The 17,297-nt window shown below is 39.7% G+C and overlaps 1 protein-coding gene across 1 annotated transcript in view; it reads right to left on the reverse strand.

The window, feature by feature from the left end:
- Adgrv1 (adhesion G protein-coupled receptor V1) overlaps nucleotides 1-17,017 on the reverse strand; it is a 496,777-nt gene extending 479,760 nt beyond the window's left edge. Inside the window, exons 1-3 of the mRNA XM_048331390.1 lie at nucleotides 16,835-17,017; nucleotides 15,627-15,776; nucleotides 13,848-13,943 (exon numbers count right to left, since the gene is read on the reverse strand). Coding sequence (XP_048187347.1) covers nucleotides 13,848-13,943; nucleotides 15,627-15,776; nucleotides 16,835-17,017 — 429 coding nt within the window. The remainder of the gene's footprint in view (nucleotides 1-13,847; nucleotides 13,944-15,626; nucleotides 15,777-16,834) is intronic.
- Nucleotides 17,018-17,297: the final 280 nt, after the last annotated feature.

Consider the following 17,297-nt stretch of genomic DNA (forward strand, 5'->3'; position numbering starts at 1 on the left):
GAGTGCTCACAGGTGCTTGTAGATTGGCATTACCTTTCCAAATGAGTAGAAGAAGCACCAGAAAGATGGGAACTCAAAGAATCTCATCTCCCACTCAAAATAAGCAAGAAGCAGAGCAGTCCAATCAAACATCTAGAAAGGAACCCTCAAAATGCTCTACAAACTATACTGATAAAATTTTTAAATGAAAAGTTTGAGAGGGAGAGAAAGATGGCACCGACAGAATAGGAAGGCACCCCGACTCGCTCCAACTGAATAGCGAGCTGGGAACTCCAACACCCAACAATCCATCAAGAACCCAGCAAAACCAGCAGCCAGAAGCAGTGGAGAAATGCAGGTAAACAAAAAGGAGCAAAAAAGAAGAACCGAAAACCTACAGGGAGCTGGAGAATCTCCGGGGCACCCTCCCCCAACCAGCAAACCAAGGCCCAAACAGGACCAGGCTGGGAAAGGGGAACCCAGCGATTGGCAGACAGGCTGCCAGGAGCGCAGAATTCATATAGCGGGAGACCCCACGGACACAAGGCAGGGTGCTGACCAAGACACACACCGGCAGCGACGAGAAGTTCAGGTCCACACCGGGTTGGGACAAGGGAACCCAGCGGCAGAAAGAGGGAACCGGGGAAGCCACCACGACACTTCGCCAACCCCTGAAGGGCCAACGGCTGCACGGGACACACACACAAAGCAGCAAAAGTGAGTCCCCCATTACCCTCCCCCAACGGGAGACCAGCTATCAGAGACCCAAGCACGACAAAGAAGCTAGATCTCCCTCACTCCCCCTCCCCACCCCAAGGGAACAAAGAAGCCCCAAATCAGGCTGGGAGCCCCCATCAGGCGCTGGGAAGTCAGTTTAGCAGGGAAAGGGCGGAGCAGCCCCAAGGCCCCACAGGTTCCTGAACTGGCAGAACCGGCCCCGCCCCCTTCCCAACAGGGGCCCTGGGATGGCCGGCAGTGCAAGCCCCACCCGAGGCGCTTGGACCTCGCAGACTCTTACAACTAAAATCACAGGCGCTGGTGGGCAATACCAGCCCAGCAGGGCTACCTGAGCCTGATCACGTCACCCCATCACAGCGGAGGCGAGGTCTGAGGGTGCCAAGCCACACTCGGACAGTCGATCCCACTGGGACCCACACATACCGCCCCCCCCCAATGGACTCGCGGGAGGGCGCAAGCACAACCCAACAACCCAGGGCTCGCTCTGGGGGGCATATCCCGCTAAAGTGCCTGTTGTAGTGGACGCACAGCACACAGGAGGGCGGGGCCCCCGGCAACAGCGCCCACTCTGGTAGGCGTACCCTGCACTGGTGGGCGGGGCCACAGCGACAGCACCTGCTGCCATCGACACGCCTACACAGAAGGGAGGGAAGACCTACACAGACCTCCAGATGTGCAAATCACCAAGAAACATAACTCAGTTCATCAAAGGGCAAGCCAACTCGCCAGCTCCAAAAAGCAGCACGAGAGAAGAGGAGATGGAGACTAAAAAAGCAAATGAGGCCATGTTAACAGGAATGATCAAAAGCGTCAGAAATGAAATCAGAAAACAATTCCAGGAGTTTAGAGCGGAAATCTAGAAGGACACCAAGGAAGCCAAGAAAGAAATGGAAGCAAAAATGGATACAATGCAAGCCTCAATTAAAGAAATGGAAGCAAAAATGGATACAATGCAAGCCTCCTTTAAAGAAAAGGAGAATTGAAATGCATGAAAAAATAGATTTAAAATACAACTCTTTAAAATACAACTCTTTAAAATACAACTCTTTAAAGGAAGAAATTTCCACCATCAGAGCTGATATGACAACCATAAATAGCTCTCTGACATCCATAAACTCTGCAATTGAAACCATAACACAAAGAGTGGACCATATAGAATCCAGGATCTCTCGCCTGGACGATGAAGCAGCTGACAACAAGAAAATGACCACACTCCAAGAAAAGGTGAAGCTTCAGGGAAGACTAATCCAAGAACTAATGGACAAAGACAAGAGATATAATCTGCGCATCATTGGAATAGAACAAGGAGCCAAATACCAGAACAGAGGGCTTAATCATGTTCTCAATAAATTATTGCAGAAAATTTCCCCAATCTCACAGGGGACCCCATCCAGGTAACCAAAGCCTATAGGACACCTGGCAGGCCAGACCCCAGGAAAGCCACCCCAAGGCACATAATATTCAAGACTACAGACCTCAAGATTAAAGAGCAAATTCTGAATTCAGCTAAAGCTAAGAAGGAAACTTTCTTCGATGGGAAGAGGATTCCAATAACATCCGACTTATCCACACAAACTTACCAAGCTCGAAGTGAGTGGAAGAACACCATCCAAGTACTTCAGAATAACAATTTACAACCTCGGATCAAATATCCAGCGAAATTGGAGTTCACATTCGAAGGGAGAACCAGATCTTTCCACAACAAAGAGGAGCTAAAGGAATATGTGAATAAAAAACCAGCCCTCCAGCGAATATTAAGAGGGGAGCCCCACCCAACAGAGATCGTAAAAGACACAAAGACAGAATCAGAAAGAAACTTCAATAGCCAAAGTCCAGCAGAAAGACCAGCTCACTAAAGACAGGGGAAAAAAAAGAGGAAAAAACAGCCCAACAAGAAAATGGAAGGAGAAAAAACACCCTTATCCTTGATCTCTTTAAATATAAATGGTTTAAACACCCCAATAAAGAGGAGCAGACTGGCAGAATGGATTCTCAAACAAAAAGTTGACATCTGCTGTCTACAAGAGACCCACCTTACAGCAAGGGACAAAAACAGGCTTCGAATGAAAGGATAGAGCAAGATCTACCAAGCAAATGCACCCACCAAAACGGCAGGTGTAGCCATTCTGATCTCAGACAAGCTGGACTTCTCATTAAAGTCCACTCAAAAAGACAAAGAAGGACACTACATATTAATACAAGGAAAAATCCAGAATCAAGAAATCACGGTGATAAATGTATCCTCACCGAACAAAAGAGGCCCTACATATGTCAAGCAAATTCTCACAGAATTACAGAGCAAGATAGATGCAAACACAATCATAGTGGGTGACTTTAATACTCCTCTCTCTCCAAGAGACAGATCCAACACCCAGAGGATTAGTAAGGGAGCTGAGGACCTAAATAACACCATTTCCCAAATGGATCTAACAGACCTATATAGAACTTTCCACCCTACAGAGACCCAATACACCTTCTTTTCAGCAGCCCATGGATCATATTCCAAAATAGACCACGTCACAGCCCACACAAAGAACCTCAGCAAATACAAAAGTATTGACATCATTCTATGTATTATATCTGATCACAGTGGATTAAAGGTAACCCTCAACAACAAAGGATACCACAGAGGCTATACACACTCTTGGAGGCTAAATGCCACGCTGCTATCCAACACTTGGGCCACAGACCAAATTAAAGATGAACTCAACGAATTCATAAGCCACAATGACAAACAAAACACATCACCAAGAAACCTATGGGATACAGCTAAGGCAGTACTGAGGGGCAAGATCATTGCACTCAGCACCCACATTTAAAGAATGGAAGCAGAGCAGGTGAATACCCTCACAATGAAACTAAAACAACTGGAGAAACAAGAAATGACAGAATCTAAAACAACTAGGAGGGGAGAGATCACAAAGATTAAAGAAGAGATAAATCTGATTGAAAATAGAAAGACCATTCAACAAATAAATAAGACTAAAAGCTGGTTCTTTGAGAAAATAAACAAAATTGACAGACCCCTTGGCAAGACTTACAAAAAAAAGAAGAGAAGAGACTCATATACGTAAAATCAGGGACTCCACCAGAAAAATTACAACAAGTACACACGATATTCAAACAATCATAAGGAGCTATTTCCAAAACCTCTACTCAGCAAAAAACAATAATTTTACAGAAATGGATCAATTCTTAGAGAAGTACAAACTGCCCAAACTGAACCAAGAAGAAATAAATCAACTAAAAAAAACGATAACTTACGGTGAGATACAGGAGGTAATCAAGAACCTCCCTACTAAGAAAAGCCCAGGCCCAAATGGATTCACCAACGAATTCTACAAAACCTTTAGTGAGGAGCTAATACCAATACTCCTCAAACACTTCCGCGAAATAGAAACAGAGGGAGAAATCCCAAACTCATTCTACGAAGCTAATATCATACTCATTCCCAAACCAGGCAAAGATCCAACAAAAAAAGAGAACTACAGACCAATATCACTAATGAACACAGACGCAAAGCTCCTCAATAAAATATTAGCTAACAGGATCCAGAAACTGATCAAGAAAATCATACATCATGACCAAGTAGGCTTCATCCCTCAGTCACAAGGATGGTTCAACATCCGTAAATCAATCAACGTAATTCACCACATAAACAGATCTAAAATTAAGAATTACATTGTTATCTCAGTCGAAGCCCAAAAAGCCTTTGACAAAATACAACATCCATACCTATTAAAAGCTTTGGAGAGAACAGGAATAGATGGAACATTCCTCAAAACAATAAAAGCCATATACAACAGACCAACTGCTAATATCATATTAAATGGAGAGAAACTTAAATCATTCCCCCTAAACTCAGGAACAAGACAAGGATGCCCACTCTCCCCACTTCTGTTCAACATAGTGCTGGAATCCCTAGCCATAGCAATAAGGCAAGAGGATGACATCAAAGGGATCCATATCGGCAAGGAGGAAATCAAGTTATCCCTACTCGCAGACGCCATGATCTTATATCTGAAGGACCCAAAAAACTCAGTACCCAAACTCCTACACTTAATAAACCAATTTGGCAAAGTTGCAGGATACAAAATCAATCCACAAAAATCAGCAGCTTTTCTGTACACCAACAATAGCCAAACAGAAAAGGAAATTATGGAAACAATTCCATTTACAGTAGCCAAAAAAAGAATAAAGTACGTAGGGATCAACTTAACCAAGGACGTGACGGACCTATTCAATGAAAACTACAAAAATTTAATCAGGGAAATCAAAGAAGACACAAGGAGATGGAAAGACCTCCCATGCTCATGGGTAGGCAGAATCAATATAGTGAAAATGGCCATATTGCCCCAATTGTTATACAAATTCAATGCAATACCTATCAAAATCCCAGCCACATTTTTCACTGAAATAGAGAAACCAATCCACAAATTCATATGGAACAGCAAAAACCCTAGAATAGCCAAAGCAATTCTAGGCAAAAAAAATAGTGCAGGAGGTATCACAATACCAGACTTCAAGCTCTACTACAAGGCCATCATAACAAAAACAGCATGGTATTGGTATAAAAACAGATCGGAAGACCAATGGATTAGAATTGAAGACCCAGAAATAAAACCACACTCTTACAGCCAACTGATATTCGACAAAGGAGCTAAAGACATACAATGGAATAAACATAGCCTCTTCAACTACTGGTGCTGGGAGAACTGGGCAGCCATATGTAGAAAACTCAAAGTAGACCCAAGCCTATCACCATGCACCAAGATCAACTCAAAATGGATCAAGGACCTCAACATCAGACCTGAATCCTTGAAACTACTGAAGGACAGAGTAGGAAAGACACTAGAACTTATAGGCACAGGAAGGAACTTCCTGAATAGAGTCCCAGGGGCACAACAAATAGGGGAAAGACTCAACAAATGGGACTACTACAAATTCAAAAGTTTCTGCACAGCTAAGGTCATAGCCACCAAAATAGAAAGACAGCCAACGATATGGGAAAGGATATTTACCAGCACAGCAACAGACAAAGGCCTGATATCGGTCATCTACAGAGAACTCAAAAAACTAAGCCCCTCCAAGCCCAATAAACCTATTCAGAAATGGGCAAAAGAGCTAAAGAGAGACTTCACAAGAGAAGATATAAAAATGGCAAAGAAACACATGAGGAAATGCTCAACATCCCTGCTAGTAAAGGAAATGCAAATAAAAACAACCCTGAGATACCACCTCACCCCAGTTAGAATGGCCTATACTCTGAACTCAGACAACAACAAATGCTGGAGGGGGTGTGGGGAAAGAGGAACCCATTGTTGGTCGGAGTGCAAATTAGTACAACCACTTTGGAGAACAGTATGGAGGTTTCTCAAAAAGCTCAATATAGACCTACCCTATGACCCAGCCATACCACTCTTAGGCACCTATCCTAAACAGCAAAACCCAAGATATCAAAAAGACATTTGTACTTCCATGTTTATCGTGGCACAATTCACAATAGCCAACATATGGAAACAACCCAGATGCCCCTCCACAGACGAATGAATCCAAAAATATGGTACTTACACACAATGGAATACTACATAGCGATTAGGAATGGTGAAATATTGTTATTCACAGGGAAATGGTCAGAACTTGAACAAATAACGTTGAGTGAGACAAGCCTAGAACACAGAAAACAAAGGGGCATGATCTCCCTGATATATGACTGTTAACAAAGGGAGACGGAGAGACAGTAGAGACCAAGTCTGTGAATACTGTATATGTTCTTGATACATTGTATATTGCATATATGTCTACCTGACCTAGACAAGGGATAGAAAAACAGGTCGTAAGATATCACAAGAAATGTACACACTGCCCTACTATGTAACTGCACCCTCTTTGCACAACACCTTGTAAAAAAATTTATGTTTAATTAATAATAAAAAAGTTTGAATCTCTTCAGAAAAGTATCCTAGAGCATGAGGAGGAAAGCCAAAGATTAATCCATCCATCCACCCAAAAATTAATAGAGGATTTCATGGCCTCCACAAATAGAAAGATAAATGAAGTTCAAGAGTCTAAAGAAAAGATAGCTACCCAGCTAAAGAATTGAGAGACAGCACTCAGAACCAAATTAATGAAGTAAAGAAGCCCATACAGGACCTAAGAGAAAGTTAGAGCAAAGACATGGAAGCCATCAAGAAAGACCAGTCAGAAGGAAGGGAAATTAGAAATATAGTACCTAGCCTACAGAGCAGACTAGATGAAGCAGAGGATCAAATCTCAGGAACTAAAGATTCCCTAGACTATGGAAAAAGAACAAAAAACAATACAAAACCAATCTAATCAGAAAACGTCACTTCTGGAGCTCCAAGATACAAGGAGAAAGCCCAGTTTATGGCTAATAGGTATCTATGAAAGCCTAGAGAAAAAAGTTAATGGAATAATCAATATGTTCAGCAGAATAATATCAGAGAACTTCCCAAATACCCAGAAGGCTAGGCCTATCCAGATACAAGAAGCATTTAGAATGCCAAACAGACCAGACCAGAATAGGACATCCCACTGACACACTGTAATTAGATCAGGATCAATAGAGACCAAGTCAAGCATCCATAAAGCTGCGAGGGAGAAGAAAATAATCATATAAAAAGGAAAGACAATCAGAATTACTCCAGAATTCTCAGCAAAGACCATAAAAGCAAGAAGCGCATGGAATGAGTATGCCACACCCTAAAGAAAAATAACTATCAACCAGCTAAACTTTCATTCATAGCCAAAGGTCAAATAAAAGTCTTCTACAGTAAGGAAAAACTGAAACAATATATCTAAACCAAACCAGCTTTACAGAAAATCCTCTAGGATGTATTACACATGGAAAGTAAACAAGATCACAATACAGACAGAGAAATGAACCCTAAAATAGAAAAACAGGATATTAGGACAAGAATAGGGAAGACACAGCCTTTAAAAAGATAGCTATAATGAAAGGAACAAACGATCATCTCTCAATCCTAACTCTCAATATTAACGGACTTAACTCTCCAATTAAATGACATAGGCTCATAAGTAGGATCAAAAATCAAGAGTCAACTTTTTGCTGCCTCCAAGAGACACATCTACCCAGCAAAAGCAAACATTTTCTAAAAGTGAAAGCCTGGGTTAAATCTACCAAGAAAACAGCCCCCATAGCAGGCTGGAATTGCAATCCTAGTATCACATAAAATTGACATCAAATTGAAAATGGTAAGAAGAGACAAAGAAGCTTACTACATACTAATAAATGGATCTCTCCTAAAAGAGGATATAACCGTCCTAAATATCTACACCCCAAATACAGGAGCACCCAACTTCATCAAACAAGCACTACTGACTCTAAAAACACTCATAGATCCAAACACATTGATAGTTGGAGACCTTAACACTCTATTGTCACCTCTGGACAGATCAACATGCCAAAACTGAACAAAGAGGGCTGGGGGTATAGCCTAGTGGCAAGAGTGCCTGCCTCGGATACACGAGGCCCTAGGTTCGATTTCCCAGCACCACATATACAGAAAACGGCCAGAAGCGGCGCTGTGGCTCAAGTGGCGGAGTGCTAGCCTTGAGCGGGAAGAAGCCAGGGACAGTGCTCAGGCCCTGAGTCCAAGGCCCAGGACTGGCAAAAAAAAAAAAAAAAACTGAACAAAGAAACCACAGAAATAAACAACTGCATAGACCAACTAGACTTAACCGACATCTACAGAATATTCCATCCAGCAACACCAGAATACACATTATTTTCAGCAGCACATGGAACATTCTCCAAAATAGATCACATCTTAGGGCACAAAGAAAATCTGTACAAATTCAGAAGGATCAAAGTCATTCCCTGCATTCTCTCAGACAACAATGGAATAAAATTAAAGCTCAACTCAGCCACCACAGAAAATCCTACAATTCATGGTGACTAAACAAGACATTGTTGAACCATCAGTGGGTCATTGAAGAAATTAGAACAGGAATCCAAATGTTTATGGAATTAAACCAAGATGAGCACACAAAATATCAGCTCCTCTGGGACACAGCAAAGGCAGTACTGAGAGGGAAATTTACATCTCTGAATGCCTACATCAACAAACTGGATAAACAGCAATTCAACAACTTAAGGAAGCACCTTAAGCTCCTTGAAAGAGAATAACAAGCCAAATCCTAAGCCAATAGACAGAAGCAAATAATTAAAATTAAACCAGAATTAAGTGAATTAGAGTTTAAAAAAATAGAAAGAATCAACAAAACAAAGAGTTGGTTCTTTGATAAAATTAACAAGGTGGACAGACCCCCTAGCAAATCTGACCAAAAAACGAATTCAGCGCACCCAAATAAACAAGATCAGAGATGAAACAGGTAACATCACCACAGAAACAACCAAGATTCAGACCCTAATAAGGGACTATTTGCAAACCTTTATGCCAACAAATTCGAGAACTTGGAAGAAATAGATGATTTCCTAGAAAAAATTCATATCCCTAAACTCAACCAGGAAGATTTAAACCTCCTAAACAGACCCATATCCAGCATTGAAATAGAAATTATAATAAGAGATCTCCCATCCAAGAAAAGCCCAGGTACAGATGGATTCACAGCAGATTTATACAAGGCCTTCAAAACAGAACTCACCAATATTCCTCAAACTCTTCAATGAAATTGAAAGTGAAAGTTTGCTACCAAACGTATTCTGTGATGCCAGTATAACCCTTATCTCAAAACCAGGCAGGGAATCATCAAGGAAAGAGAACTATAGACCGATTTCCCTGATGAACATCAATGCAAAAATTCTCAACAAAATTCAAGCCAATTGGCTTCAACAGCTCATCAAAAAAATCATACACTATGACCAAACTAGATTCATTCCCGGTATACAGAGCTGGTTCAATATAGGCAAGTCAATCAACGTAATCCACCACATCAACTGGAGCAAAGTCAAGAATCACATGATGATTTCGATAGATGTGGATAAAGCATTTGATAAAATCCAGCACCCATTTATGATAAAAGCTTTGGAGAAACTAGAATTCCAGGGAACATTCCTGAGTAAAATTATGGCTGTCTACAACAAACCCACAGTGAACATTACTCTTAATGGGGAAAATTTAAAGCCATTTCCTCTAAAATCAGGAGCAAGACAAGGTTGTCCACTCTCCCCTCTCCTCTTCAACATAGAAGCAGAATTCCTAGCAAGAGCAATAAGGCAAGAGGAAGACATAAAAGAGACTTAAATAGGAAAAGATGAAGTCAAACTCTCTCTCTTGGCCGACGACATGATCCTGTATCTAAAGAACCCCATAGACTCTACTCCCAAGTTACTTGTGCTGATTCAAAACTTTGGCAAAGTAGCAGGATATAAAATAAACCCTCAAAAATCAATGGCTTTTCTATATGCCAACAACCTTAAGACCGAGGCTGAAATCAGGAAAGCAACTCCCTTTGCAATAGCCTCAAAAAACATAAAATACCTAGGAATAACCTTAACCAAAGCAGTGAAATACCTCTATGATGAGAACTTTAAAATATGAAAAATGAAATTAAGGCAGAACTAAGGAAATGGAAAAACCTCCCATGCTCCTGGATTGGGAGGATTGATACTGTCAAAATGGCAATATTGCCAAAGGCTATCTACAAATGCAGTGCCCATTAATATCCCAACACCATTTTTTAATGAAATACAGGAAGCAATCCAGAAATCCATATGGAACAAAAAAAGACCCCGACAATTGTTATATCACAGTTGTAACTACTTTCAACGTCCTATGTGTATCTGTAGCTTCTATTATTGATGATGTTCTTGTATCACATTCCTGTGGTTGTACCTACACTATCTCTGTAATCTTGTCTGAGTATATTGGAAACCGTGTTTACTGGTATTGGAAGTAGGAAATTCAAAAGGAATACCAAATTTGAGAGACACAGGGTAAAAAAAAGAGAAACAACTACAAAAGCAATACTTGCAAAACTGTTTGGTGTAAGTGAACTGAACACCTCCGGGGGGGGGGGAAGGGAAAGGGGGGGAGGGAGGGAGGTATGAGGGACAAGGTAACAAACAGTACAAGAAATGTATCCAATGCCTAATGTATGAAACTGTAACCTCTCTGTACATCAGTTTGATAATAAAAATTTGAAAAAAAATAAAAAATAAAATAGTTTCAAATAAAAAAAAAAGACCCCGCATAGCAAAAACAATCCTAAGTAGAAAGAACAGTGCTGGAGGAATTACAATACCAAACTTCAAGCTGTATTACAAAGCTATAGTTATTTAAAAAAAAAAAAAAAAACAGCATGGTACTCCCACAAAAACAGGCCTGAGGACCAATGGAGTAGAAATGAAGACCCAGCAATGAACCCGCAGAACTATGCCTACTTAATCTTTGATAAAGGAGCTAAAAAAAACAGGATGGAAGAAAGATAGCCACTTTAACAAATGGTGCTGGCAAACCTGGTTCAACACCTGCAACAAATTAAAACTTGACCTTTATATGTCACGCTGCACCAAAATCAGTTCCAAATGGATCAAAGACCTCGAAATAAAAACAAATACCCTTAAAACACTACAAGAAGGAGTGGCAGAAACACGGGCTCCTTGGCACAGGGCGTAACTTCCTTACTAAAGGCCCAGAAATGCAACAAATCAAAGAAAGGTTGGACAAAAGGGACTGCATCAAACTGCAGGGCAAAGGACATAGCCTTCAAGATAAACAGAAAGCCCACAGATTGGGAAAAGATCTTTATCGGCCATACAACGGATAAAGGCCCCATATCTAAAATATATGCAGAACTAAAGTATTAAATTCCTCCAAAACAAAACCTCAAAGAACCAACAGCCCCTCAATAAGTGGGCTAAAGACCTAAAAATAGACTTCTTTGAAGAAGAAATGAGAATGGCCAAGAGACTCATGAAGCAGTGTTCTGCATCACTGGCCATAAAAGAAATGCAAATGAAAACAACATTGGGATTCCACCTCACTTCAGTCCATTATCAGGAAAACTACAATGACAAATGTTGGAGAGGATGTGGCCAAAAGGGAACTCTACTACATTGTTGGTAGGAATGTAAACTTGTTCAACCACTCTGGAAAGCAGTATGGAGATTCCACAGAAGGCTGAACAGAAGGCTCCCCTTCGACACAGCAGCCCCACTTTGGGGCATCTACCCCAAAGTCTTCAAGCAAGACCACACTAAAGCCACCAGCACAACAATGTTCATCGCAGCACAATTAGTCATTGCTAAAATATGGAACCAACTCAGATGCCCCTCAGTAGATGAATGGATCAGGAAAATGTGGTACATATACACAATGGAATTTCATGCCTCTATCAGAAAGAATGACATTGTCCCATTCGTAAGGAAAGGGAAGGACTTGGAAAACAATCATACTAAGTGAAGTGAGCCAGACCCAAAGAAACATGGACTCTTTGGTCTCCCACATAGGGAATAATTAGTACAGGTTTAGGCTAGTCACAGCAGAGGATCACACGAGCCCAATAGCTATGCCCTTATGAACCCATAAGATGATGTTAAGTGAAACAACTCCATGTTATAGAAATGAGTGTTATATCACTCTTGTAATTATTTTCAACATGCCATGTGAAACCGTAGATTTTTCTGTTGATAATCCTCCTGTATCCCCTGCCTCTGGTTGTCTCCGTGCTATCACTATGTCTCATCTGAGTACCCTGGAAACTGTATATACTGGTATTAGAACTAGGGAAGGGAAAGGAAATATCAAAATTGAGAGGCAAATGATAAAGACAAACAACTCTAAAAGCAATACTTACAAAACCATTTGGTGTAAACCAATTGAACAACTCATGGGGGGAGAGGGAACTGGGGAGATGGGAGGGGGGAAATGAGGAAGGAGGTAACAAATTGTACAAGAAATGTACCCACTGCCTTATATATGAAACTGTAACCTCTCTGTACATCACTTTTACAATAAATAAGAAAAATAAAAAAATAAATCACTTTGACACTAAATAAGTAATTCTTTTTAAAAATAAAGAATTTTTTTAAAAGAAAAGAACTATCCATTGCCTTCATGTATGTCATCATGAGATATCTTTCTATGGACAATTTAATATACACCAATAAAAAATCGGTATGAGACCTGGAGTGGAAATAACTTTAGAGGGAAAGCAGTATGAAGAGAAGTTAAGCAATTCAGTCAGCCTGCTTCATAACAGTTCCCTTTTATTAAAATAAAATTAATTAATGTTTACAAATGATGCTATCATTTAAATGATTCAATATCTACTAAGTTGAAGTTAGCCAATATTTTTCTTGGTGAATATAATGCAAACATGAAGATAAGATCAGGTAGATAGATAGATAGATAGTCCACCTTGCTTTACTAACAACTTAAAGGAAAAAGGCACACAATTCAATCAATCATAGCATCGACCTAAATTGGAAGCGAAAAACCTCAGAAATATGATACTGTATCTTATTAATGATGCTTATAACATGATTGAAAAAGACCTTCAGGAAGCTTGTAATAGTTTTAATCTTAATAACCAAATACAATTGTGAAAGAGCTAAAGGTTTGTTCCAGTTTCAGAGCTGCAAACAAGTTGTCTAGGAGGGACTTGTCTTGAGCGTTTGTTTCTAATAATAAAACCCTCAGAACATGAGATTTCCTAGAAACACAGAAATCAAGGGAAAGAAAGTAAACTATAGAGTAAAATTGAAGGGAATGAGATAGAGCTTCATCTTCCTGAAAACCTGAAATGTTTGGTATTTAGCTTTCTTTACTGTAGATCTTTTCCATTCTGTTTTCATCGTGTTTTCTAATATCAGAGTCACTCTAAACATTCAGAAGAAGCTGACATTTGGAAAAATCAGCAAATAGCACCTGTAGACATCTCCATTACAGACCAGGGAATCTGGGTACTGTGGGAGTGAGGTGAAATGGTCAGCCACAGACCTCAGAAGCATCCAGAGCGTTTACAAAAATGCTCAAATAGAACACGTGGAAAGTAAATAGAATACAGATACAGTTGATGCAATTTGTGTTTAAATATCAAAAACAAAGTGGCACCATCATGGTAAATAACTGAAAATTATCAAGCTACTGTTAGCTACTAGAATCATCACATTGTCACCATACCATAGCAAATGAAATTATCCCAAATGCATTGTCATTTGATAATACTGTCACAGTAACACTCCTTGGCCATCCAAGCTTCACATTCGCTGAGGGTTTCTAAGATGAAAATTAAAAATAATAAATTGTTAGAAGAAAAATGATGATTTTGTTAGAATGATTTATGTCTTTAATTATTTACAGCATGAATAAAAATAAAATATACTATTAATATACACATTAAGAAAAGGGATTCAAATTAATTCCCAAATGAAAAATTTTAAAAACAATAAACCATTAAATACAATTAATGATATCTAATAGCATAATTTTAAATAATCACTAGCTACTAATATAAGTTATGTTATGATTAGTATGAGGTCATTGCTAGCCAAATAGTATTAAATGTGCAATATGAAATTCTACTCAAACGCAATCTTTTTCTTACATGATAGAAAGTGCTGAATCTTGTTATTCTATGAATCAGAATTCAGAGATAAAATACTAAAGTACAATTTCTTTTAAAAACTGGAGTTTGGGGCCAGGAGTTTGGCCGAATGGTAGATTGCTTGCCTGTGGGACATGCCCGGAAGTCAACCAGCTGGCCCTGCCTGTTTCACAGTCCTGGGGCCACATGTGGCCAAGATGGCACCTAACGATGAACCCAGAGGTGGTTCTGTGGGCTGTGACGCCCTGGCTCTTCCGCCCTTACACCCCTCCCTTTCCTGCTGATCTTTAACCTGATTGGCTCCTGTGCCTGTGCCCTATTTAGCGGTATGTACTTGTTCAATAAACGAGATCTTGCACCAACTTGACTCCCAGACGCGTCAGGTTGTCCTCTGGTGAGGAAGGGCTGGGTGCGGGTGGCCTGTCAGCCCTTTACTTTCTTGGCTCATCTGGTTGGGGCATGCCTTCCCCATCTCTCCTGCAGGTCGGGGGGAGCGGAGGGGGCTAAAAACCCCAACACTTGCCTAGCATGCAGAAAGCCCTGGGTTCTGTTCCTCAGTACCACATACACAGAAAAAGCCAGAAATAGCACTGTGGCTCACGTGGTAGAGTGCTATCCTTGAGCAAAAAAGAGGTCAGGGACAGTGGTCAGTCCCTGAGTCCTAGATGCAGAAATGATGCCGAAATGGGGAGAAAAATAAACTGGTGTTTTTTACATTCCTACTCATACACAGATTGACATGAAGGAGCATTTTACAAATGTAAATTACAACATCAAAGCCTAAATGTTTCAAGTAGTAATTTCAGAAAATATTAATCATATTGACAAGCCTATTTTGGAAAAGAACTAACTACAAAGATTCCATAGAAAGTAAAATAGAATAGTCATTGCCTCAACCTAATAAATGAAGCCATAAAGTAAATTCAATTAGATCTTAGGCTTAGTTAAGTTCCCACTCCCGACTCCCTTGGATTCTCAGAATTTATTCTGAGTCACAGAGACCTTCCAATCTCATTCTTGCTTTTTGTATCCTTCTTCTATGAACATAGAAGTTAGGGTCATTCTTGATGAATCCAGTAGTTAGAGAAGAGCTAAAAGGAAAAATAAAAAGTCCAAAGGGAAGTTTTCTAGAGAATTCGTCATGACAATTCTTAATGAAGATGAATGAATCCTAGCTGTACAAGCTAAGCAGGACAGATAGGAAGAATAACCAGACAGTGAGATTACCAAAGAGATTTTTATTTCTGGTTTAGCTAAACCAGAATCACCAGAATTGACTTCTTTCCAGTAAGTAGATTCTTTAATTGTTGCAAGATTTTAATGAGCGTAAGGTGAAGGAGGGTAGAAAAATTTACCTGTAATGTCAACTGGAAGATGAACGTTTCATCGGGTTCCGGTAGGTCATCATCACATACTGCTATGTACACCATCCTATTTGTTTCTCCAGCAGGTATGAAAGCTGCAGCATATGTATCAAAGAAGTCTCCAGTGTCTTCTCCATGCAGCTAGCAAATGCAGAATACAGGTCAATCTTATCACTGAACTACAAGAAGTTATCCTAATTGGTGCAATCAGAAAGAACAAGGTACTGACTCAGACGGAATACACAAAGACATACTACATAAATGCATGACAACTCACAAAAATAATGTTCCTCATAAAAGAGCTCATAGACATAAATGATGCTCCACAAAAACATTTCCTTACATTAGGGAAGAAGATGAAATTACATAGAAAACTAATAATTAGGCAGGAAAGAAGTGCTGGTGTTTTGTTTTTTTCTCTGACTCGTAATTGATCATGAGTGGATTACTTTTTCTATGAACACAACTTGTAGCCACAATGCCCATACACACACACACACACACACACATACACACACACACACACACACACGCACACACACACCCCAAAATATAAAAATGTAAAAGTTCCTTGCCCCCGAAATGTCAGGAAAATAAATATTTTTCCCAGTATGTTTCCAAACAAAAAAACTACTCACCAAATTCCCTTCTCGTGGTTTTACCCCTGCTATCATTATATCTGATCTTAGTACCATGGATACTGTATATAAGTGTATTCGAACTAGGGAAGGGAAAGGGAATACCACAATCGAGAGTACAAAGTCAAACCATTCCAAAAGCAATACTTACAAAACCATTTGGTGTAAAAAACTGTACAACTCATGGGGGGAGAGGGAAAGAAAGAGAGGAGAGGTGGGGGGGGAATGAGGGAGGAGGTAACAAGTGAGATAAGAAATGTACTCACTGTAACCCCTCTGTACTTCACTTTGTCAATAAAGAAAAAAGTTATTTAAAAAAAAACCCTCACCAAAACTCTCAATCTACAGTTGTATTTAGCACAGCAATGCCAGAAAGACACAATCTTTTAGCATCTCAAACCAATTCCTTTCTATAAACTACTCTTTAACATTTTAAGGCCTTAGGCCATAAAATCTGGAAAGGAAGATTTGAAACTTTTTTAACAGAAAACATTTTTGCCTTTGAAACTAAAAAAAGCTTGTATGTATGTCTGTAAGCACAGTCCTACAACAATTTCTTACCGATACAATTGCAGTGACATTGGCAGGCTCTCCTATCCTTTCAATTATAAGACGAATAACTGTTGTGCTTGTTTCATTAACAACAAATTCTGTTTGACCAGCGAACTTTATTTTTGTCTCTCCAAGTACAAAAGGGATGAGGAATGCAGAAAGAATATTTACTAATAAAGATGCAGAGGGCATCCCTAGAAGATTTAAAAAAAACACAAAAATAAGCATAAAACTTTCCAGTACATTTCCATTATATTTTCCTCTCCACATAGAGCAGAGAGTTAGACAGTCAATAACTAAAACATAAATACATCAACCATAAAGCATCTGACTCCAAAGTGTGGTGACAGAACATTCACTCCAATCACAATCTCTTCTTCAGGTTCTCCTTTCTCTATTTTACTTAGTTTTTCATCTTCAGCTTCTATACCAAAGTAATTGTAAGGTAAATATTACTAAATTAATTGAAGGT

This window comes from Perognathus longimembris, chromosome 22 (genome assembly GCF_023159225.1).
Source record: "Perognathus longimembris pacificus isolate PPM17 chromosome 22, ASM2315922v1, whole genome shotgun sequence".
Taxonomy (NCBI): Eukaryota; Metazoa; Chordata; class Mammalia; order Rodentia; family Heteromyidae; genus Perognathus; species Perognathus longimembris.